General features: G+C 63.3%; 1 protein-coding gene across 3 annotated transcripts; it reads right to left on the reverse strand.

Moving 5' to 3' along the window:
• Window positions 1-3: 3 nt before the first annotated feature.
• WIPI2 (WD repeat domain, phosphoinositide interacting 2) lies at window positions 4-23,172 on the reverse strand. 3 transcript variants are annotated; one of them, XM_028527284.2, is made up of 12 exons: window positions 22,912-23,172; window positions 16,392-16,474; window positions 8,238-8,407; window positions 7,410-7,506; window positions 6,927-7,024; window positions 6,508-6,600; window positions 5,546-5,616; window positions 2,942-3,049; window positions 2,441-2,605; window positions 1,840-1,947; window positions 1,155-1,252; window positions 4-289 (listed from the first exon to the last, which is right to left on the reverse strand). In XM_028527284.2, exons 1-12 carry the CDS (start codon window positions 22,983-22,985, stop codon window positions 177-179), a joined length of 1,278 nt encoding a protein of 425 aa, XP_028383085.1. In that variant the 5' UTR covers window positions 22,986-23,172; the 3' UTR covers window positions 4-176. The 3 variants fall into 3 exon arrangements, with proteins under 3 accessions (XP_028383085.1, XP_028383084.1, XP_035869660.1); XM_028527283.2 differs by having other exon boundaries at window positions 1,122-1,252; XM_036013767.1 differs by lacking the exon at window positions 16,392-16,474 and having other exon boundaries at window positions 1,122-1,252.
• Between the last annotated feature and the right edge of the window lie 337 nt (window positions 23,173-23,509).

The raw sequence follows: 23,509 nt of genomic DNA on the forward strand, positions 1-23,509 counted from the left end.
CACTGAAGTGAAGACCATGTATTTCGACAGTACGGGACGGGCTGCAGCTACACTCTCTTTCCGTCTGCCGAGTCTCTGCCATCCTCTCCCCAACTCAGGTCGCAGTTCGTAGCAGCATGACACAAGGTCCTCCGCCAGCCCGTGTGCTCTGCGGGGGCCGGGGCTCACGGGCCAGGTCAGTCCGTCCGGAGAACCATGGGCGGGTGCTCGCTGTCCTCCTCCAGCCGCAGGGCGCGGGCTTCCTCCTCCAGCCGCACGCCGCCCACTGCGCCCGGCTCGTCCCCGCGGGCTGCAAAGAGAGGCGGTCAGCTCGGGGGCCCGCGGGGGTGCTCACGCACAGCGGCCCACACAGCCCGAGGTTCCATCTCCTGACCAACAAGCTTCTGCAGCCTCGGGCAACTCAAGACGCAGTCACCTCTTTCCCAAAGGTCTTAACTTTCAGAGAGACGCCGGCGAGCGCACGGGCGCTCCCCGACCGGCTGTGGGAGACGCGCTAACACCAGACACAGGACGCGCAGCCCCTCCAACGGGGAGGCACTCCGTCGAAGAGGAGCGGCGAGCGGGGACACCCTCCCCCGAGAGCAAGGCTACGGGGCCGCCCCGTGAGGGCAAGCTGCTTTCTTGGGGGGAGACAGCTCACCGGAGAGGAACAGCCGCGGCCGGATGGGCCGCCCGCCCAGACTGATGCTTCCGCGAGGGCCCGCGCGCAGGCCGCCGTCCAGCTGCAGCCGCCCTCCTCCCGGGGCCCCAGAGCTCCCCCTCGCCATGAGCCCGTGGGCCCATCAGACAGACGGGCAGGCAGCGGGCGGGAAGAGACCCGGGACGAACGCCGGGCAGTGGCGGGTGCAGGACCGTGTTCCGGGACACGCAGCAGCCGGGGCACACGTTGCACGCGCCCGAAGCAGCCTTGGCCGCGGCTGCTCTTCCTCACGGAGAGAGAACGGACCCGGCCCTCGAGGCCGGGGGCAGCCCAGTGCGGACAGCTGGCCTCTGAGGACCGTCACTCCCCGGCCCGACGGGAAGCGGCAGGTGGGCCACGCTGCCCAGGGAGGAAAGCACGGGGCAGGAGAAGCACGGGCGGCCCTGGCGCGGCGGCCGCCAGCCCCCTGCCAAGCCCTTACCCAGTCCGGTCGGAGAGGCGGGCGCGTGAGTACCTTTGGCGGCGGCCGCGCTGTAGGTCTGTGCTACCAGGGGGCAGTCGTGAGAGGCGGAGTCTAGGATTTCATTGGTTGTCTCCATGCTGCCGTCCAACCTGGTAAACGTGGAGCAAACAGCAGTGAGGGCGTCGCGGGGCAAGGGTCACGCGCCAGGACACGTGCGCGTTGGTAACTATAGCGACTGTGTGTCTGTTCGCTTGAACTTTCACGGGGAGAGTCTAGTGAAAAACTTACTCCTGGTGAGACGACCTCGTGTCACCTGAGACTAATGATCACAGACGGAATTTGCTATAAAAAACACACCCCAGTTCCACCCCAGGGCATCGCCACGTCGTTATAATCGTTGGGTTAAAAAAATAAAAAAGTAGAAGCAGAACATCAAACCACACTACTTCCCAGTCGACAAACATCAACCCCGCCTTTCAGAGAGACAGCCGACCCCCCAGCGAGACAGCAGGCTCCCAAAACTGCGCCCTGGGCCGTGGCCAACGGCATGCGACCCCCCTTCCCCGCGGCACCCTCAGTCCAGCGCAGCCCACCCCCGGAGAGGGGCCCGCCCCCACCCGGACGGCAGGTGCAGCGTGTCTGCCTGGGCCCCGGCCGGCGTGAGCGGGACGCAGGCGTCTGTGCCGCACCGGGCCCGTCTGGGAGGCGGAGCTCCCGGCCGGGGCGGCCCACTTACTTGTGCTGCTTCATGAGGGTGCACTCGCCCCCCTCCTGGGGGTCCAGGTTGTACATGTACAAGTACCCGTCGGCCGCTCCCACCAGCAAGCGGGGGATCTTCTGGATTCTGGTGGGGACAGAGAGCAGCCGCGTTCCAGGGCACCGACTTCTCGCCGAGCGTGCAGCCTCGTCTCTGGTGCGGCCAGGGAAGCCCCTCCCCCGCCAAGAGCAAGGGCAAATTCAGGTTCACGAGCCCGGCCTGCTGTGTGTGCGCGGACAGAGATCGCACCCCCGGGTGACCCGCGGCCACAGCACCAAGCGTACCGATGCCTGGGGGCGAGCGGGCGGGTCCCCGGCTCCTGGTCCCTGGACCTGCTGGGGCGGCCGATCCCACGAGACTTGCCCCCATGAGATCCACGGCCTCACAGACGGGCGCCACCCCCGAGCTCCCAGCTACGCTCCGACAGCACCCCCGCGGGGGCCCAGGCCCCGGGCACTCGGCAGCTGTCCTCGGCTGGTCCCGTGGCCCGGGGTGAGGGCGCTCCCGCAGCTCAGGCTCGGGGGCATCAGACTGCACGCCACTCGCCCTCGGTCGGTGCCCCACGCCCCGCCCTACTCACGTGGCCAGGGCACAGATGTTCTTGTGGCCGCAGAAGGGCAGGCGGACTGTGGCAAAGGCCCTGCCCTGGTTGAACATCTCTGTCACTTGGGACGGCAAGTAGCTGGTGGAGGCCATGAGTACCTTCCCAAAGTAGCCGGTCCAGGTGGTGGGCTCCTCCTGAGGTCTGGGAGGGGGGGAGGTCGCGGGCACGTGACTCTTCACCAAAAGTCACGCCGTGCCGCCCCCACAGCGACAGGGGTCAGCCCCAAAGCCCGGAGGAGGCACCTCCCCGCCAGGAAGAGGTGCCGAGAACGCGCCCCTGCAGGAGCCACATCCCCCGAGTGGCTGAGACCGGGGACAGCCAGGGGTTCCTAGAGACACGGGGACACCCGGGGCCAAGCCCACAGTCCGCCGCCGGCCCTCCTTGACAGAGGCCTCTGAGAGCCTCACGGGCACCAGCGTCAAACCACCACCTCCCCAGAGCCCCTTCTGCGGCTGCCCACCCGTCCGCGAGACTCACTTCTCTTTCACAGTCTCGAGCTTGAAGATGTGCACGGTCTCCGTGTTGCTGGAGGCGGACAGGAACATGCCGTCCATGCTGAAGGCCAGGGAGCAGATGCTCACGCACCTGTGGGGCGACAGGAGGCCTGGGCTGCAGGGCCGCCGGGGACATCTCGGGCCGCCCACCCGTGCAGCCTTCCCGAGGGCTTCGGGCCGATGCCATGGAGCACAGAGGCCCCCGAACAGCCCCCCGACTCGGGTCTGCCGGCCGCCTTCTCCTCCCTCCAGTCATCTGCACAAAAAGCATCTTGAGGAGAATGTCTGAAAGGCAGTACCAGGCGAGAGCAACTCTTCCCCAGGCTCTTAAGCGGCCAACTTTCTCTAATCACAGCAACTCTGAGCACACGGAGTGCAGACGGGCCCCCTGGACGTTTGGTGGAGTGAAACTCTCGGTACTCAGCCCACAAAGTCCCTACAGTGCAGGGTGACAACCACTGGGAAACCCGAGAGCCGGCAGACCCCCATCTCCATGCGGCCCCGGACACGGGTGCGGCCTGCCCACAGCCAGGTCCCTGGCAGAGCCCCACCGGCTGCCAGCGAGACAGCGTGTGACAACCGGGGGCAGGGGGGCAGGGGCCGAGGGGCTGCCGGCTGCAGGGTGGGGAGGCGCCTCCGGGGACACGTGTGGTGCTGCCCGGAAGGGCTCGGGGGTCGTCCAGGTCGCCCACGTGACCGCCGAGAGCAGGAGGCAGCACTCGTGAGACCCCCGTGGGGACGGCTCCTGTTCTGAGGGACCGACTGGGGTGTGGGGGTGTGGCCGGGACCGGGAGCCACAGGGAGGGAAGGAGACGCCACTGGGATGACGGGCGGAGGCTGGGGTGTCGGCCGAGGAGCCTGGGAGTTTGGAGCCGACCCCACTGGCACGAGGCGGCGGCAGCAGCACCAGGGTCCAGGGTCCGGGTGGGGCACGCTCGAACCACATCCTCCAAGAACAGCGGGGCCGGTCTGAGTGACCGACGGGGCCCACGGCAGAGATGGGTGAGGGCGGGCTCAGAGGTGACCTGAGCGGGTCGGGAGGAGGACGCTGGGACGGGTCACAAGAAAGGGGGACGTCGGGAGTGGGTGGGGCGGCCCTGGGTGAGCCGACAGGCCTGTGGCCTAACTGGGCCCGGATGATAGGAGGGAAAGGGCTCGTGCTGGGTGCCCCCGAGTCCCTCTGGCTTGGACCAGGGGACGGCCAGCGGCAACGGTTTACCAAGGAGAGGGTGTGAGCAGACAGGGCACGCTCTGGCTGGTGGTGCCCAGCACCCCGCAGGCACCTCGGGAAACACCGCAGCCCGGGCTATAGGCACGTGACACCGTTCAGGAGGGCGTGTGGCTGTAGGGGTGAGGAGAGGGCCCCGGCAGAGACGAGAGACAGGAAGGGACAGAGCTGGGGAAGAGCCGCGAGTGTGGCGCAGGCACAAGCATGGGAGGAAGGGAAGAGGGAGAGACAGGCGGGGGTGACAGGAGGGGCCGGCTGCCTAGCTTTGGAGACGGGAGGATCGAGCTCACTGCCGACCTGTGGGACCCACACCCAAGAGCGAGGGATGGCAGACCAGGGTGAGGCGCCTGGAGGGACGGGGACGAGAAGCTGGGACAGACACACACAGCCACAAGTCCTAACGCACTTCCCGGCCCAGCTCCTGACCCTGGGGGGCCGGGCTCCACCGCGTACCTGACTGGGATAGACCCGCGCTCCAGAGGTCAAGTACTGCTGGGCAAGGTCACAGGCTACAGGCGGGGCCCGGGGATCTGGCCCTGGAGCCCGGGCCCTGCTCTCTCCTGGCAGTCCTGAGGCAGAGGGCCCGGGAGGAACCAGGGCAGCGCCCCTCCCCCAGCAGGCCGAGGGAGGAGGGAGCGCCAGGTCCAGCCCAGGTAGAGCTACGGCGGACAGCGAGGGGAGGGAGCCCCACACTGCGGCTTACAGTGTGCCCACGTTTGGTTTTGGAGGGGAAGGGAGGAAGCAAGAGCGGGAGAGAACATCTGAGTGCAAGGGACACATCACCTGGCTGCCTCTCGCACGCCCCACTGGGGTCCTGGCCTGCAGCCCGGGCGTGTGCCCTTCCGGCCCACGGGGCGGAGCTCAGATTGAGCCCAGGCCCCCAGTGAGGGCGTGCGAGAGGCAGCCGACCGGTGCATCTCTTGCACACGGTGTTTCTCTCCCTCCCTTCCCCTCTAAAAATAAATAAAATCTCAAAAAATGAAAAACACAGACAAGAGCCAGGCCTTCTGCGGGGGTGAAAGGCGAGGCAGTCACGGTTTTCGGGGCAGAGAGTGAGGATGGAGCCTGCTGAGCAGGCTGGAAGCCCTTGGCCGCCACAGGGCCGGCCGCGGACGGCACGAGGCCTCCCACTCCCCAGTCTGGCCGTCGCCCTGCACCCAGGCAGGGCGACAGGCAAACCGAACCCGGCTGGCTCTAAGAAGTGTCCCCCTCACCTCCCAGGACCGCAGAGCTGGGCTGGAAACGCCTGTCCCCCTGGACGCCCAGGGCGCTCACGGCCCACCCGCTGGCCACAGAGAACACGGAACTGAAATCCGCAGGGCGGCCGCACGGGCCGCTCTGGAGACTCACGTCCTTTACCTCTTAACCCCTCTCCGGAACTCGAAGAGCTTCTGTCCCTCTGGAATGGAGAAGACCCGGATCACGGTCCCCTGCGACGGGAGGGGAGGAGAGGAGACAGGGTTTCAGCTGCGTGAGGACGCACTCTCTCTCCTGCGGGACTGGACACGGACCGCGTGGCCGGGGCGCAGGTGCGGGCGCCCCTCCCGGCCGGCCGCCGTGGGCACTCCGCACGGCCACTGTCTCGCTTTCGGCCACGGGCCCGGCAGGGCGCCCTCCTCACCACGAACGCACCGTCCGTTCTAGCCACTGACGGCCTGACGCCGAATGGGGAACAGACTGGCTTTAGTTTTTCAAAGCCGCCTGAAGTTCAAACTGCTAACGACAACCCTTCAGGGGTGTGGTCCACACCGGGAAGCACTGGCTAACTGACGGCCTGGAGAAGCTCAAGACCCCCCGACGTCCTTTCTCGCTGCTCTGAGCTACTGAGCGGGGCACCTGACGGGCTGGAAATGTCACTCCACTGCTCAGACAGGGTCTGCCCAACCCTCACAGCAGCGAGGCCGCGTTGAGAGAACTCCCAGGACAAGAGGAGGTGTGAGGACGTGGTGAGCTACAGCAGCTCCCGGACTGGACACGGACTGTGTGGGGGGTGGCTGTTTTCCCCACGCTCTCCTCCCCCTCCTGGAACACGCACAGGCCGGGTAGGCAGACGGGGCGTGAACACCTGGGAGCGTCAGAGAGACACCTGCCCCGGAAGTGAAACCCAGTGGTGCTTCCTGCACCCCAGTGCACGCCGTGCCGTGCGCTCACATCGCACGCCCTGGCGAGTGTGTGGCTGCACGAGGCACATTGGCCCTGGCCAGGGAGAGCCCGGCCACCCCCTGCGCCGCTCCAAGCTCGGGCAGACCCAGGAGCTTGGGGGCAGCCGGCCTGCGTGAGCGGCACGGGAGTCCGCCGGGGCCGAGGGCCGGCTCTCCTACCTTCTCGGAAGCGGTGGCGAGCTTGGTGCCGCTGGCGTCGAAAGCCAGCGCGGCCAAAGGACTGTCGTGAGCCGGGATCATGTTGGCAGCTCTCTGGAAGGGAGAACCAGTCAAACGTGACTCCCACCCTGTCTACGCACCCACCAGGGCCACCTGGTTCACTGGGGTGGGGTGGAGTGCGGTGGGAGGGGCAAGGGAATGTGCTCAAAACCTTCAAAAAGTGAAGCCATGTATCCCGAGGTGTCTGGGGTTTCCTCCGTCCCTCCCAGCCCTCACCCTGGGGGAGCGGACGGAGGGTGGGCGCCTCGCTGGCAAGGGGCCGGCGGGCAGAACTGCACGTGCCGCAGACGCCAGAGGCCCCCGGCCCTCGCTGTAGGCATAGGCGCGCCCGAGAGCTGGCGAGCGCCACGGAGCCTCACCAGGTTGATGGTGTCGAAGACCTGCACCTCCCCGATGGTGGCGCTGCCGGGGTACGCCAGGTAGCAGTTGTCGTTGTTGATGGACAGCGCGCACAGGCCTGAGGACGGACCGAGCACAGCGCAGGGTTAGGGTCTGAGGGTGCCCCTGCGGTGCCAGGCACCACAGAGCACCCGCTGAGCGGAGAGTGCGGGCGTCGGAGCTCTGGTTACGGGGGTTCGGGCCCCGCCTCGGCCGAGCAGGGTTCTACGGCAGACGAGAGGCATCCTGGCTGGAGTGACCAGTGACCTCCGAGTGGACGCCGACCAAACCACTGATGATGCGGCCACGGGACCAGAGCCAGAAGGAGGGGCTTGGTTTAAGGTCAGGCCATTCTGAACCTGCCCGCGGGACCACCAACGAGAAACCAGCCCTCAGCCCCGGCTGCCCTTCAGCGGGAGGCTCGGAGAAACGGGGCGCCCCTCCCCCACACCCCGCTCGCTCACCTGCTGGGTTCGGGGGAGTCTCCCTGATGGTGTGCAGCACCTTCATGTCCCGGATGTTGTGGATGTACAGAGACTCTTCCAGGCACACGATGAGCCTCTGGGGGAGAGAGGGCCGGTGAACCCCGAAACACCAGACACGAGGCACAAGCCGAAACACGACGCTCTCCCAGCCTTCGCCTAGTGGACTCCCGGATCAAGACGCTTTGCGTTCCTTCCAGGACACCGTGCAGGCTGGACCCTCACGCAAGGGACGCTGGCATGACCAGGCGGCTCTCCCTGGCACCCCGTTCCCCGTGCACTGGGAGGGTGACGCCCAGAGCCGGGGCGCCCGTCCTGGGAGGATTCTGCCAGCTGTGCTAGGACGTCTAATGACGCGACTTGGCCGTGTCACAGAAACCGGGCCACCGCCGCTGGGAACAGCGTGTTTGGTTGTCCTCGTCTCTCCTCCCTGCCCCGCCCCTCACGGAGACCAGACGGAGTGCCGCGGACGGGCCTGGCGACCGGACACCTGGTGTCGCGTCAGGCACGGCACGACGACGGCGAAGCCTGGGAGCTTCTCAGAAGTGCAGACTCGCATCCCGCACCTGGATGGCCTCGCGGGCGGGCGGCTGCGTGCCCGCTGCGTCCCGAGAGGGGTGTACCAGCGGCGGCGCCTCAAGGGCACACACACGCTCAGCACACGCACGCGTCAAGGCGTGTGTGTGTGTGTGTGTGTGTGTGTGGGACGGGGGAGGTGAGCGGGGGGCTCCGGGGCGGCGGCACCAGCCAACGTCACCCTGGAAACCCGGACATGGGTTTGCGCGTCTGACTCCAGGGAGAGTCACTCACCTGCCTGTTCAACTTCACCGCCAGTATCGTGTTGGAGTAGCTGTAGTTGCAGATCTCTGTGCCCTTCTTGAAGTGGCAGACCTTTAGCTTCCTGGGGGCTTTGAGGCTGACGATGGCCACCAAGCTGCTGGAGAACAATCTTTCCACGATGCACACGTCTTCGGTGTCAGCTGCAAGTAGAAGGCGTATCTATGTATCCGCGTCAACAGGCACAGTCTGCTCACACACACGAACACGGGTCTAAGTGACGATTAGGGAAAGCAGAGCAGCCCCGGCTGATGCGGCTCAGTGGACTGAGCGCTGGCCTGCGAACCCAGAGGTCGCCGGTTCGATTCCCGGTCAGGGCACATGCCTGGGTTGAGAGCCAGGCACCCAGTAGGGGGTGGGCATGAGGCACCCAATTGCTGTATCTCTCACACATCAATGTTTCTCTCCCTCTCCTTCCCTCTCTCTAGAAATAAATAGAATCCTTAAAAAAAAAAAAAAAAGAATTGTACAAAAAAAACCCAAGGGCTACAGGATGGGCGTCCGGTGGCAGGGTCAGGCTGTGGGGACAGCCCCGAAGCAGCGCGGCAGTGTGCGCCGGCAGAGCCGTGGGGCGGCAGGCCGCGGGCGCACCGCTCTCAGGGCCTCCCCGCCAGGAGGCCCCTGTGTTCCGCACGGAGGGCCGCTCTGCAGGGGCCTCGCACACACTCTGTCACGGGGAGGCCTCCCAGGCTCTCCCCCACCATCCTGGCCACTTCCTCCCGGGCGGCCGGCTGTCATCGCCTGTGCGTCTGCCCACTGGGCGCTCCGGACACGGACTGGACTGCGAGCTCCGTGAGGACAGAGGCCGCATTTCCTGCTCACAGCCGTCTCCCTGGCCCTCACAATGGTCCCTGCCCCACAAGAGGCCCCCAAAGAGTCTTCGAATGACTTCCTCTCTGAGCCTTACTTCCTCCATGCAGGAAACGGGATGCCGCTACTCCGCAGCCCCAGGAGAGAACGGCCAACACGGCCCAGGGCCGGCTCTCTGGTCCCCTCAGCTCCCCGCTCCCCGTCAGAGAGGGGCTCCCCGGCCCGGAGGACCGAACGGAGGGATGTGGAGACAGCATCTTACACAGACAGTGGCGGGCACAGTGGGCCCTCCACAGATACTGCTCCACCCCTCCCCACGGCCCGCCCGCCCCCACCTCTCCTCATTACCCCAGGGTACGTCGGATCTAGACACAAGAGAACTCTGAACGCAGGAAAACCCCAGACCGAGGGTCTGGAGGGTCTCCGCCTGCGGCCCGCCGGCCTGAGCTGCGGGAAGGACCGCGGTGCGGGGTGTTTCGAGCACACGCCGGCCATCCACTCAACGGTGCCCCTCAGTCGGTCTCTACATCGATGCCGTCCCAAGCGTAATCCCAGCAGACATTTTTGTTGACAACAACTGACTTTAAAATCAGCCAGTCAGCCCTGGCTGGTGTGGCTCAGTGGATTGAGTGCTGGCCTGCAAACCAAAGGGTCCCTGGTTCTATTCCCAGTCAGGGCACAAGCCTGGGCTGCAGGCCAGGTCCCCAGTAGGGGGCGTGTGAGAGGCAACTGCACACTGACGTTTCTCTCCCTCTTTCTCCCTCCCTTCCCCTCTAAAAATAAATCTTAAAAAAAAACCCAGCTGGCCAGAGGATCTAGAATATCCAAGGCTACCTCGAAAAAGAACGAAGTGGAAGGGCTTACATCATCTGTCATCAAGACTCAGTGTACGAAGGAAGCGACAGTGACTGAAACAGCGTTACTGACGTGAAGACTGACAGTCCACGGACAAGGCCGAGAGCAGAGAGACCCGCACTTCCCGGGCTGTCCTGAGCACCCATCCGCCGGAGGGAGAGGAGCCCCGGCAGCCAACGGCCAGCCAGGAGTCTGTCGGGAAACACCGGCCCCGATGCCGCACACGGCACGCCACACGCCCCACCCTGAGACGGGCCGCCGACCACGCAGAGGCCGGAGCAGCAACGCTGTCGAAGGGACACTGGACAGTGTCATCAAGGCTTGACAGCAGCGAACGTTTCCCAGGAAGGACACAGAGAGCAGGAATCACAAGTGGAAAAAAACCTGTAAAAGTCAGACCTCATGGAAACCTAACGTTAACGTGTTTGCTGCGGCTTATCTTTGAGCCGCAGGCGGGGAACACGCTCACCGGCACCGTCTGGCACGGGACTGCTCCCCGAGCACCTACGGAGCTCCTACGACTCAGTGAAGACAGACGAACCCCAACTTTAAGAGGGGACCAGACACCCGAGCGGACACCTCACAGGAGACGCAGACCGGCGCCGGGGGCGTTGGAGCAGAGCCGCGGCGAGAGGCCGCCCCGCGCACCCAGGACGGCCGGCACCGGGGAGACCGACGAGGCCAGCACCGGCGCGGTGGCAGCGCGCCCGACTCGCGTACGGCATCGGAGGGGGTGTGAGACGGGACGGCCACTCAGGAGACCCCGGGGGTCCTTGTAAAACGAGTCACGTGCCCCATGCGTAGGTGTTCACTCGAGTGCACGTAAGCCCGCAAAGGGAGCCGTGCGAGACTGTCCCCAGCAGCCCCACCCATCCCAGCGAACACCGGGGAAAGCCCGCAGCTCAGGGCACGGACCGGCTGTCGCTCAGCCCCACACGTTTGGCCCCGGAACAAACGGGGGTGGTCAGGGGCGCCGAGCCACCTCGGAGTTGGAAATCCAAGCGTGTGCTCTGACTCCAAAAACGTAATTGCCCTCGGAAACCGCAGGGGACTGGCTCTGGGACCCCTGGGGACGCCGGCGTTCCCTGAGGCCTGAGCCCTGGTGGGATGGCACGGACGACCACACCCGGCTGCCCCTGCATCCGCAGGCGGAGAGCAGCACAGGCGTCTGTCCACAGCATCTGTGTGCGCGGGGGCCCGGACGGCGCACGCCCACGCCGTTCCAGGGGAATGGAGACCCCCACCGACGGGGGCAGGCCTCAGAAACACTGAGCTGGAAGAGCCCTGCACAAGGGCACACGCCGCATCCGTACGGCACTCCAGCACAGGCCAGCTGAGCCCCCACTGGAGAAGGCCCGGAGGCACTCCCTCCCAAGGCGGGGGGGGGGGGGGGGGGGCCCGGGGGGCGGGGGCCGGAGTGAGGGAACTTCCTGGAGCGACGGTGAACCCTGGCGGGAGTTCTGGTCACACAGATGCTTGCCCTCTGCCCAGTGCCCCTTCCACCCTGGCTGGTGCGGCTCAGTGGGCTGAGTGCCGGCCGGCCTGCACACCGCAAGGCCGTCGGTTCTGTTCCCGGCCAGGGCACGTGCCTGGGCGGTGGGCCAGGTCCCCGGTGGGGGCCACGAGAGAGGCAATGGTCACTGTTTCTCTCACACATGACGTTTCTCTCCCTCTTTCTCCCTCCCTCCCCCTCCCCCAGGAGTAAACAATTAAAGCGTCTGTTCCATCACGTGGGAGTGTCGCCCAGAAGAAAGCGACCACAGCGCCGACTCCAGGCAGCAGCAGCGGCTGTGCCGAAGCGCTCGGGGCCGCCCACTGACGCCCGTGAAGAGCCCAGGGGCAGGGTGGGCGCTCTTTTCCCACCCACTGGGAAGTCTGAAAACTTTTTTTGGCAATTTTAATGAAGAAGAAGAAGAAGAAGAAGAAGAAGAAGAAGAAGAAGAAAAGCAGATAAGAGCTCTTTCAGAGCTTCAGGCGGCAGGGCTGTCTGTACCCGGCAGCACCCACCGAAGAGACTGGCGTAACAAATGCCCACGTCCACCTGCCCACCACCGCCCTCCTCCCGGGAGCCGCCCGCTCGAGGGGCACGGAAACGGGCCACACGGTGCCGCGTGCACAGGCTCGCAGCAGCAGGACTCACGAGGGCTGCAGGGGACACCACCCAGGTGCCCCCCACCGAGGCGCGGCCCGCCCCCACGGCGCAGCCCCACTGGGCAGTGGAGAGAGAGAGCAGCGCTGGCGCTCACTCGCTCCCCACCCATCTGCAGGGCCCGGAGCAGCCAATCTATCGAGGCAGAGGGCAGATGAGTGCTGGCCTGGGGTGGGGGGAGGGGGCAGAGGGACACGGGGAGTGACTGCTCCGGGGCCCAGGGTTTCTTTGGGGAAATGATAAAAAGGTTTTAACGGTAGATTATCGCAGGCAGTGCTCAGCAGATACACTGGAACCCACTGACCTGCACACCTAACCCTGGTGATTTCTACAGCGTTTGAATGGCGTCTCAAAAAGCTGTTAAACCCCCCACAGGCAGCCTGTCACAGAAACGCGCATTCTGGGGTCTGACGTGGGCAGCACAGGCCAGCAGGACAGGGCGAGACCACCGAGTGGTACGTCCCCTAGCCAGCCGGCGGCAGAGACACAGGGCAGAAGCCAGGTGTCAGGGCGGACCCCCGCCACCCCGGGCCTCCCCAGAGACCACGAGGCCCCGTGCATGCTGCGAGGTCCCTCCCACACCACCAGAACCAACGCCAGCTGGTGGGCTTTCTTGGGGAGACACCTGTTAAGTCTCGTCGGATTTCCAAGGGAGCGGGGAACCAGAGAAAGGCCCAGGCCATTGCCACCCGGAGCTGACGTGTTTTTGTCACTACCTAAGGAGGACAGACACGGAAGGGCTCACCAGAGTCCCCGAGTCCGACGGGCCCGGGCGCCCAGAACCCCTCAGAGTGGGCCCGCACAGAGCAGTGCACCCTCCCAGGCCGTGAGGGCGCGGCTCCTCACACTCCCACTGCCGCATCTCCAGCAGCTCACTCGAGTCTTCCGGCTGCACCTCTCTCCCAAGGGAACCCGTAACACACGAACACGCCCAGAGCCCACGTCCCCCACCCAGGCCCCCCCCCCCCCGTGGAATGGCGGCACACGCGGACCCAGGCTGGGGGCCAAGGGCGGTGCAGGCGGCTGAGAGCAGGGAGACGAGGCCGTGCGTCTGTGGTCGCCGAGGGCGGCTGCTCCGGGACCCCAGTGCCCGTGAGCACCCGGGCTGCCAGGGGCCCAGGGCTCTAGAGAGAGGCATGCTGAGAGCCCGACCTCCGCTGGAACGGATGTCAGCAGACAGAGGCCAAGGCCGGGTCCCCCCGCACGGCCGCTCCTACAAACCTCACCGGAGCCCAGTCCCACTGGAGCCGGGCCGGGCCGCTGAGAACAGCGTCAGAACGCGCCTCAAACCCGGCGAGGACGAGGGCGGCCTGCAGAGGCGACGCTGGCTCGTTTCTCTGCCAGAGGACCGGTGTGTCTCTGGGGGCGCGTCCCCCGGGAAGTGGCCTCTGGTCGCCTCTGCCGAGGCAAGGTCTGTCTGCGTGCGTCTGGCGTCAGAGCCGCGTGCTCTGCGAGGCGTGTCCTCCCAGCGCAGAGACGTGCAGAACGCAAGGACACGCGGGCAGACCCTGACAAAGCCCCTTTCCTGCCAAACGCAGACCTTTCTCGAACGGAAAACCCGCACCCTTCCTCTGTGCTGCCACGCAGGGCAGGGTCCACTGCGGCGGTGTTTCGGGGGAGGGGGGCACGGGTCTGCACACAGGGGGCCACGCAGAGGAGGATGCACCGGCACCCGGAGCCAACCAGACCCCAGGCTAAGCCAGCCGGAGTTCTCGCAACATCTCCTTCAAGCCTGAAGTTACAATATAGACAGTAAACAAAGACCCAAGCAAGCAAGCAAGCGAAAACCACACCAAACCCCCAAACAACTTCCCCTGATGCCGGGCAAAGGGTTTCTCCTCTCAACACAGGAACGGGGAGCAGGCGGCCGGCAGCCGCACTGTCCCCATGCCCGGCCCCGGCCCCTCCCCTCCGTGGCAGCAAGGGGACCGAGGGCGGGGGCCGAGGGCGGGGACCGAGGGCGAGGGCCGAGTTCGGGACGCTGGCTTGGCCGAGAGTCACGGAGGATGAGCCGACGCCGAGCCTGCGAAGCATCCTGAGGCATCTGGTGCCCCTCTCCGCTCTGGGCCTGCCTGCAGAACAGTGCCCGAAAACAGGCTCGACTCCGCGCTGACCTGTCTTCTAAGAGAAGTCCATTCTAGGAGATTCTAAGAGAATCTCTAGCTCAAAAAAAGTATGTGAGAGAGGAAAGGTGGATCAAGTCCTAGGACCAAAAGAACTTAATGGCTTTGATTTAAAGCATTAACTCCCCAAAACTCCTATGTCCATTCCATCATCTACTTTTTAAAAAAGACTTTATTTATTTTTAGAGAGCGGGGAGGGAGGGAGAGAGAGGGAAAGACACATCAATGTGTGGTTGCCTCTCATGCGCCCCCTACTGGGGATCTGGCCTGCAACCCAGGCATGTGCCCTGACTGGGAATCGAACCTGTACCCCTTTGTTTTGCAGGCCAGCACTCAATCCACTGAGCCACACCAGCCAGGGTGACCATTACCTATTTCTTAAGGGTCAAAGTGCACTAAGACCAAAGAAATCACCATGCTGGTCAGTAAATACCCACTCTTTTGACAACACATTTTGTTCCATCAAAAATTTCTGCAAAACCACCATACAGATTTTAAAATAAAGTAAAATAAGTAATCAAATCAAATAAAATATAAATAAATTTTTTCTCCCTGCAAAACAAGGTGCCAAAAACCAGTAACCAAATTTCAAAGAAACAGATTCGTCATGAAACCGATCCCATGGAGGAAGAGTGGAGACCAGGTGAGCGTACACCCTTTCTCAGCGCTGGGTCTCCAAGTGGGGAGGAAATCCTGTGGGTCCGAAAACAGATGACTAGTCACTGCAGCAACAAGCTGGTGGCACAACTCAGACCCTCATTTGGACTGGATTCAGTGTGTGCTTCAGTCACGTAAAGGCCGGGTGGGACCCTCTTCTGAGACGGGGCACCCTTCTCTGGGACACCCCTGCAGGGAGCAGTCCTGCGTGGGGTCCGGAGAAGGCAGGCAGCTGGGGAGTCCCCGAAGCACGGACACCCACGGAGACGAGTGAGCACACTCGTGCACAGCTCTTTCGTCACCCAGGCCACCTCTTGCGGCCATGGGTCAGCACAAGGGCTTTTTCAGGAGACCTAGTAGGTGAGCACAGGCGGCCAGTCTGCGGACGGGAAAACGAGGTCGGGGGCAGCCGGCAGGAACCAGGGGGCAGACCCTGGCGGGGAGGACCCTGCTTCCCCGCCGTCTCCCTCTGCAGGGCCGGGTGCTCGCCTCCGGGGGCAGCGGCAAGGAAGGGGAGCGCCAGACACACTCTGCCGATGGAGGTGGAGGGGCGCCCGAGGGCTCCCCTGGGAGGAGGCCGGGCCTGTGAGCAAGCCTGGGCAGCCTCTGTCCTCCGGGTGGCCCACGAGACCTCCACGGTTTCAAGCGACTGGCACAAAGAACCGATCCCCCCCCCCCCCGTGTCTTCATTGTATGTGACAGGGTGGCATGTGGGTCTGCTGGCCTTTGCGTCCCTTGCCTCACCCCGCACAGAAACACCGCCTGGGCCCCGCCTCGCTGCAGTGAACGTGTGCCGAGGGGAGAGCCCCGTCACGGCCGCCCCGCCCACGAGGCAGGGCCGGCACACAGCGGTCCCCAGTGGGCGTGCACAGAGCGACTCAACCAGGAACGTGCACGAGATGCCCAGGCACTGGAGACGTGCCGTGCGTGTGGGAAGCGTGCAAGCTCTCCACGGGCTCACCGGGGCCACGGGTCTGTGCCCGCGTCCGTGCGGTCAGCAGGTGCTGCTGCTGCGCACACGCGGGCCTGCAGGAGCAGCAGGGAGCCCCACGGCGGCTGGCGAGGAGTCGGCGCTCACGGCCCCCCGCAGCTCCACGCTGCCTCTCACGTGCCGGCTACCTGAGCGCCAGAACGCGACAACTGAAGGAGAGAAACCACACCCCGGGGGCTGCACCGTTTTCCACTTCCTGGGAGCCCCGTATGACAGAACCTGAGAGGTTTACATGGCATTGGAAGTGGGTAGAGATAACGGAATGAAACATACAGTACGACACATTGCCTTGCATCGAAAGAACCACCCGCAGCTGTTTCTCTGTGTGCACTGACAAGCACGCAGCTTAACAGAGGAGACCCGGGGACACGCACAAATTGCTCCCGCTGCCCCTCTGCGGTGGGCTGTGGCGGAGTAGGAGACCTGGCTGGGGCGCCTGGATGTTACCCAGTGTCTGAATTTAAGAATGTGTATCAATTCAAGTTCAACTTGTCTGTGTTTTTTTTTTTTTAGGAGGGGGAAAAAATAAAGCAAACACTTACTGCATTCATAGATCTGTTCCAGCTTATCCACAGAAGAAAGGGAGAAAAATTTATAACCGGACTTACTACCAACAGCTAGGGACCTGCAAAAAAGCCAAATTCAGAAATAAGAGCTGATACGTGTAGACAGTGGTAATGCACAAACTAGCTCAAGGAGTAACCATCACCTCTACCAGAAATTAGCATACAATGTCACGTAGTTCGCCCCGGGGCAGTGGCGGCCGAGCAGAGAAGAGGAAGGTGGTAGAGGAAGATGACACGCCCCACAGCCAGGAAAAGGTGAAGGTCAATAAAAGAAAGATAGACAACACTCTTATTTAAAACTTAAAATTTTAAAGGCATATTTGACATATAATAAATAGTCACCCCAAGTTAACGGTCCCCTCAATGAGTGGGGCTTCTCGGGTGACCTGACACGCACGCCCAGGCAGGGGGGAGCCCCGGTCCGGGAGCTGAGGCTCCGGTTGAGCAGAGCCTCACAGCCAGGGCGCAGGCCGGCAGCTCCGCGTCTCTGTCCGTCCGTCCATCCGGCCGCAGCTCACGCAGCCCAGCCCTCTCTGTGCGGCTGAGCCGCGGGCTGGAAGGAAGACGGGCCGCAGCGCTAGCTGAGGGTCCTAACTGAGGGCCCGGAGTTGGAGACCACGTGGCCGTCTGGCCCACAGGGAGAAACACAGGCTCCGGCTGCAGAGCCTCGCCAGGAGGGTCCGCAACCCCCCCCCCCACACCAACACCACCACCGTGCTTCTGCCGAGGGGCTCACAGGGGCCGCGGCGCTCCCTGGGCCCCTCCACGGCAGAGCTGTGGCACGGAACGCAGCGTTTCCTCATCGGATCACTGCGCTGCGGAGCGCGACTGGCCAGGGGGAGTAAGAAAGAAAGGCCAGCCTTCGGAAGCAGAGGAGGACCAGCGAGTGCAGCGAGTGCAGCTCACGCAAAGGGTCAGACCCTGGGTCGTGTGCGCATCCAGGGCCTGGGGGCACGCGAGACAGGAGGAGGCAGAGGGTGAATCAGAGATGGAAACGACAAAGACTGGCATTTCATCCGGCAGAACCCCGAGATTCCCAGCCTCTCCTTCACGCACACACACACGCACACACACACGCACACACACACAGAGGAAACAGACAGTTGACCCTGAACAACGCGGGGTCGGGGCGCCATCCCTGCACGGGCAAAAACCTGTGTGTGTTCTCGACCCCCCCAAACTCAGCTGTCCCCCGGTGCGAGGGGACGGAGGAGACCGGTCCCAGGCCCCGTACAGGCACCACGACCCACGGTGCTCAGGCCCCTCACATACGACGGTGCAGCCGGGACCCAGGGACACGGGGGCGCTGGGTGTTTCCTGTGCTGGAAAACCCCCACGTGTGAGTGGGCCGCGCAGCCCAGGTCTGTGCGGCTCAAGGGCCAACTGCGGTTCAAGAGCAGAGCCACCAGAAGCAGCCTTAGACTTTTAAATTGCAATTGGTTTATCTTATAAATATCAATACAACTTTCTACAAGCTTTTATCACTTTTCTTTGCAAAAAAAATACTTCACTATACTGAATTAATTATGTCAACAAAGTCATTGTTACCTGTAAATGTTTTGAAAAGTAATAAAGGAGCCAACAAAATACAAGAATAACCAAGAAGACTAAAAATAAAACAAAATCTCAGCCCTCCACAACTTTTGGGAAATCGGTGTTTAGGGAAACGCTTTGCAGTTAACTAACGGCTACTATTCTCAGCATCAGAACCTTTCCCCACCATTTCTGGTTTGGAAGAAAGCCGTTCTTATGTTACATGTTTTCCTGTGCTCTTAACGCACAGGGCTGCACAGCCCTGACCTTCCCGCAGACCCCGTGTGACACCCGCGCCACACGGTTGTGGCCCGTGGCCCCCTCAGGCCGCAGTGCGGCGTCCAGGGCCCGCGTGCCCACGCCAGATGGCGCCCTGCAGCACCGAGTTCGTAAGAACAGTTTCTACCTTTTGTTGAGCCGTTGCTTTTCCCGTGACCCTGCTGTCACGAACAGCCCTCCTTTCCCTGATTGCCTGCTGGCTTAGAAACCAAATCACGGGCTTATTAGTCTTGTGCCTGAAACAAGTCTCTCCCGTGGGCCATCCAATGAGCTGCAACTGACAGGAGCCTCGATCCTGATACATCCAGGTTCTCAGACGGGCCCCAAACAGGCAGCATTTGTTAAAGCTGGGCCCTCCGATCAAGCACTGGAGCTCTGGCCCCTCCCAGATGTCGGGGACCATGCGGGGCGCGGCACACCTTAGGGGAACGCTTGCTGCGTGGCTTACTGGACAACTGTGCGCCCCGATCGGTGAGAGACGTGCACAGAGACAGCCCGGCCATTCCTTGGCAGGCGTGTGAGGCCCAGTGACGTATCATCGACAGAGGGAGCCGGTTTTAAGGGTGATGACATTACTTGTAAATAGGTGCGGTGTTTTTCAGCTCAAACACCGATCATTAGGTTCGCACCCCCGCTGGGAGGTTCTGCTTTTAGTAATTAGTCCCTCAGGACTCACCTGACCCTACAACGGCACACGGAGGGGAGAGGCACAGTAACGGGAAAGTGTGCGGGTCCCCCAGAAGCAGCCTTGCTCCCCGATAAATGTTCGTGTGGCGTTTTTAAGATAATATGATGAACACCTTTTACTGGTAAAGGGAGAGCAGCACGCCCCAGCAGATGAAAGGGTCTGGTCCCCTCACCCCTCACGTCGCTACTGCCTTCGACGGGGTCTGGGGTCTGGGGCCGGGGCCCTGCTGTGCCCTGGAGACAGGCCGAGTGAGTGAGGACAGAGAGACTGCTTCTGAGGCCCGGTCTGAGCCTCCCGCCCCCGCTTCCCTCCACTGCACCCTACGCCTCCTGGGGGCGCTGCGGGGCCGACGAGGCCGGTCCTCTGCTTCCCTCACTAGTGACTTGCACACACTTTCCAGCTCCCGAAATTTTGTTGCGGCGCCTGCTTCCCCATTCTCCCCCTCCCACGGGGGTTAAGTCTTTCAGAGCATCCTTCTGACAGTGCACTGGTGCTTTGGAAGGGAGACCAGACAAGTGCCCGGGTTCGGTCCCCCACACCGGCAGGTCTCTGTCCCCGCACTTAACTCCTCCGCTCCGCCCTGCCCCCAACGAGCGGTCCGAGACGGCTTTCCCCGTCGTTTCTTCTTCGTGCAGAGGTGAGAGGTTTTAGGGTTCAGTGAGACGGTCCACACCCACAGAGAGGAGTCTGGCCGGCGGGCCCCGCAGCCCCCACTGCACACGGCCGCTGGCCCGCCCTCCGAGGGACTTCGGGGCAGAGCTCCTCCTGTCCTCCAAAACCGCGCCCTCCTCTGGCTCTCCTCCTGTGATGCTGCTCACCGCTGTCCCCCAGGACCCACATCGGAGACTGGGGGGTCACCTTGACTTCTCCCCGACACGTACCACGTGTCTGGGGGGGGGGTCACACCAAGTCCTGACGGCTAACCGGTCCCCTCTCCACTGACCACTGCTGCTGGACAGCGGCCTCCTCAGTGAGCGCCCTGCCCTCCTCAAACGCGCCCTCTGCATCTTCAAGGGCGAGGGGTCCTGAAGAACCGCCTACTTCTAAGTCTCCCAATTCGCTGGCGAGGAAAAGGAGGACAGGAGTACCTACCCAGAACACTAACTGCAGCCTCGGAGAAACTGGGCTGAAGATCGTCCCACATCCAGACACGTGTCTGCTTTTCATCTCCACACCCGTACCTTTTCTGGACACTCGCAACACTAGCTCCACAGAGGACTTGGGAAACGGAGTTCTTCCTGCAGCCCGCCCCTCCCAGCACTGCAGCTCCACACAGACCCTGCCAGTCACTTCCACAGATGACTGGTGTCCACGGAAGAAGTCAGTCCCTGACGTTCCCATCTGAGGCTCACGGGATGCCCTGCCGCTGAACCCCCCCGACGTGAGCCCTCCGAGGCGTTCCTCCCGGAAGCCGGGGCCGAGGCCGGGGCCGGGCCGAGCAGGCACGAGCCAGCCGGCGGGACAAGCTGCTCCACGTGCCCCTGTCACAGGCCCGGTGAAGAGAGCAGAGCGGAGCAAACCCAGAAACAGATGGCGAAAGACAAACAGGCCATGTTTACACTTGGAGGACAGCACTGTGGGAAAGGCACCGCGGCACGGGGACCCTGACGAGTGCCGGGAGGGAGGCAGGCGCAGCGGAACGGCCCCCAGGCCGGCTGGCGAGACTCAGGGCGGTGGGGCCCAGACCCGGCTCCTCTGGAGAGTGAGTTCTGCAGACGGGCACGGGAGGGAGCGGTGCAGACCTGCTCCCCAGGGAACCCAGTTTCTTTGGAGCTAGATTCGAAACCAATCACCGCTGTTTCGATCAATACATGCCTGCAAGTCCTAACCTGCTGTTCCTCACGACTTACATTCGTGCCACATCAAGGTCTCTGTGGCAGGCTAAAATGATAAAACGGAAATCTTCTCTTGAACCAGTAACTTCAGGACTCCCAGGGGACAAGGAAGTTCATGATCTCTGATTGTGAAAAGGCCTTTTTTCAGGGCAGAGTGACATTCCTCTATTATATAGGAGTTAAAAAAAAGATTATTGATTTTTTAAGAGAAGGAGGAAGTGGAGGAGAGAGAGACATCAATTAGTTGTCCCACTTATTTATGCCTCCACCGGTCGGCTCTTACATGGACCCTGATGGGGAACCGAACCTGCAACCCTGGCACGCCAGGACGACACTCCAAGGAACCACGCTGCCTGGCCGGGACGTGCTGCACAGGGAACTTGGTGCCCAGCGGAAATAACAACAGAGAGAATGCTTGGTCACACGTCACTTCCTTTCGGCGTCAGTGATGGGGAGTGACACCTGGCAGCATGATAGGAAATGTTTTGGAAATCTCTAATGTACACGGGACATAAACCCATCAAGCTACCATTGCTTAGTGTCTCAAAACATTAAGGGCTTAAAGCCAAGTCACAGCTGGTCTGTGCGGCCCCGCTCCCCACACTGACTAACGTAACACAACCCATCCCAGGGATCACCACCCGCGACAGGCTGTCCAAAGCGTGTTTTTTTGGGGAGGGGGCGGTTTGGCGGTACTGGCTTTGGTCACGTATACCACTATGGTGATTGGCTGACTTCACCTTTAAAGACTGGGGCAGCCTGACTTCTGAGTTCACCCCCCTGGAAACCCTGCCCTGCAGGTGGAGGAATCAGCGCGGCCGAGGGAAAACGACGAGAATCCGGGCAACGGATGCCCGCCCCGCTCCCACGGCAGGGCTCAGCAGCCCTGAGACCCGGGAACCTGTCCGAAGGTGGGCTCCCTCACCTGGGGGTGGAGTGGGTCGCCTGCTCCCTCCCGGCCCTCAACCTGGCCCACCGAGGGGCTGTCTGCAGCAGGTGCCACTGTGCCCTGCTGCATGCCACCGACGTGGGGCTGGCCCGCCTACAATCAAGTTTGTTGTTCGTGTTCATTTAACTTACTTTTTAGATTACATTTTGGGGGCAACACTGGTTAATAGGGTTGTATAGGTTTCAACTGCACACACTTCTGTGACACACATCCCTGTGTACTGCATCGTGTGCCCACCACCCAAAGTCAAGCCATCCTTGTCACCTAACACTTGGCCTACCGTCCAGTTTTAATTTTAAAAAGTTCTCATTTTCTACTTTGCCAATTGCACTCAACCAGCAACCACTCAACCAACTCCACTGCCAGCCGGGGACCCACTCCCCTCCTTGCATCACTTCCTCTTACTCACTTCCCAAGATGGCTCTCTCCTGCCTTCCAGCCCCACAACTCATCCCTCCTGCTCCCCCGGCCTCATCGGGGAACTATCCTCGCAGGCCACCCAGACGCCTCCCAGGCACAAGCTTCAGACCCACGTGGGTTTGGGCAAGGGCGTTCCTAACCCACGCGCTGGCCCCAGCGAGGGTCTCTGGTCCCCTAGGGACGGCCCGGCCCGGCCCACCCCCCCACGGGGCCCAGGCTCCGCAGGTAATTCTGTCACCAAACCGCCCCCCTCCGCCTCGCCGGCTGTTTCTCCCCGGGTCGCAGGCTAGGATAATTGCTAAGTTTATTTATTTCTTGTTGGGGGAGAACATCCAAGTTTCCTGCCGAAAAGGACAGCGAGACAAGAAGGAAAGGAAAGAGAAGAAAAGCGGGGAAAGGGACCCCGGGATGAGGAGGAGACCAGGAGACGGGCCCGAAGAGGGGACGACTGGGGCAGGACAGGGCGCGAGGAGGGAACCCACTCCCACCGCGCGCGGAGGCGGCCAGGCAACAGGTCAGGCCCCGGAGCGCGGCCCAACTTAGTGAGAAAGGGGGTCCAGACAGCCAAAGCCTTCCAGCCCGCGGGCGAACACCCCCTCCGCCCCCTCGCCCGTCACTCTTCCCGGCCCAGAGCCCGGAGGGGCCCCGAGGAGGGCGCCCCGCCGCTGCGCCCCGGGCCCACGGCAGGGCCGCGCCCGCCCGCCCCGGCCCCCCGCCCCGGCCCCCGGCCCCAGCCGCGCCCCCGCCCGCCCCGGCCCCCGGCCCCGGCCCCGACCCCGGCCCCGGCCTTACGTGACGTCCTGGTTGAAGTTGGCGAAGAGCAGCTGGCCGGCGCCGGCCTCTCCGCTCTGACTGGCCAGGTTCATGGCGGGCGCGCGGCGGGCGGGTGGGCCCGGCCGGGGACTCGCGCGCGGGACGGGGGTCGCGTGCGCTCAGGGCCGGCGCCGGGCCCCGCTCGCCGCCTGGGTCGCCGCAGCTCGCTGCCCGGGGATCAATCGCCGCCTCATCCCGTCCCCGCTCTTGTTTATGCTCGGGAGCCGGGGCGCCCTGCGCGCCTGCGCGTCCCGCCCCTCCGCCGCACGGGCCTCTCAGGGCGCAGGCGTGCTGCGGAGGTCCCGCCTTCTCACCTCCGGCCCGGGCCGGAGTTCCGGTCGCACACGCGCAGGCGTGGGGACGCGCGGGGGGCGCGCTGGACAGCGCTTGTGGGCGCGTCGGGCGCCGCGCAAGCGCACGGGACGGAGCAGGCGTCGGGGCCCTGCCCTCGTTTTAACTGTATTCAAAGACCTGCCGCAGGCCAGTCTTGGCGCCAAGCACTTAGGCGTTGATCTTACTTGACGTTGTGTCGACCCTCCGTGGAGACTGTTGCATTCCCGTGTCACAGAGTTGAGAA

Source organism: Phyllostomus discolor, chromosome 13, assembly GCF_004126475.2.
Source record: "Phyllostomus discolor isolate MPI-MPIP mPhyDis1 chromosome 13, mPhyDis1.pri.v3, whole genome shotgun sequence".
NCBI classification, from domain to species: domain Eukaryota; kingdom Metazoa; phylum Chordata; class Mammalia; order Chiroptera; family Phyllostomidae; genus Phyllostomus; species Phyllostomus discolor.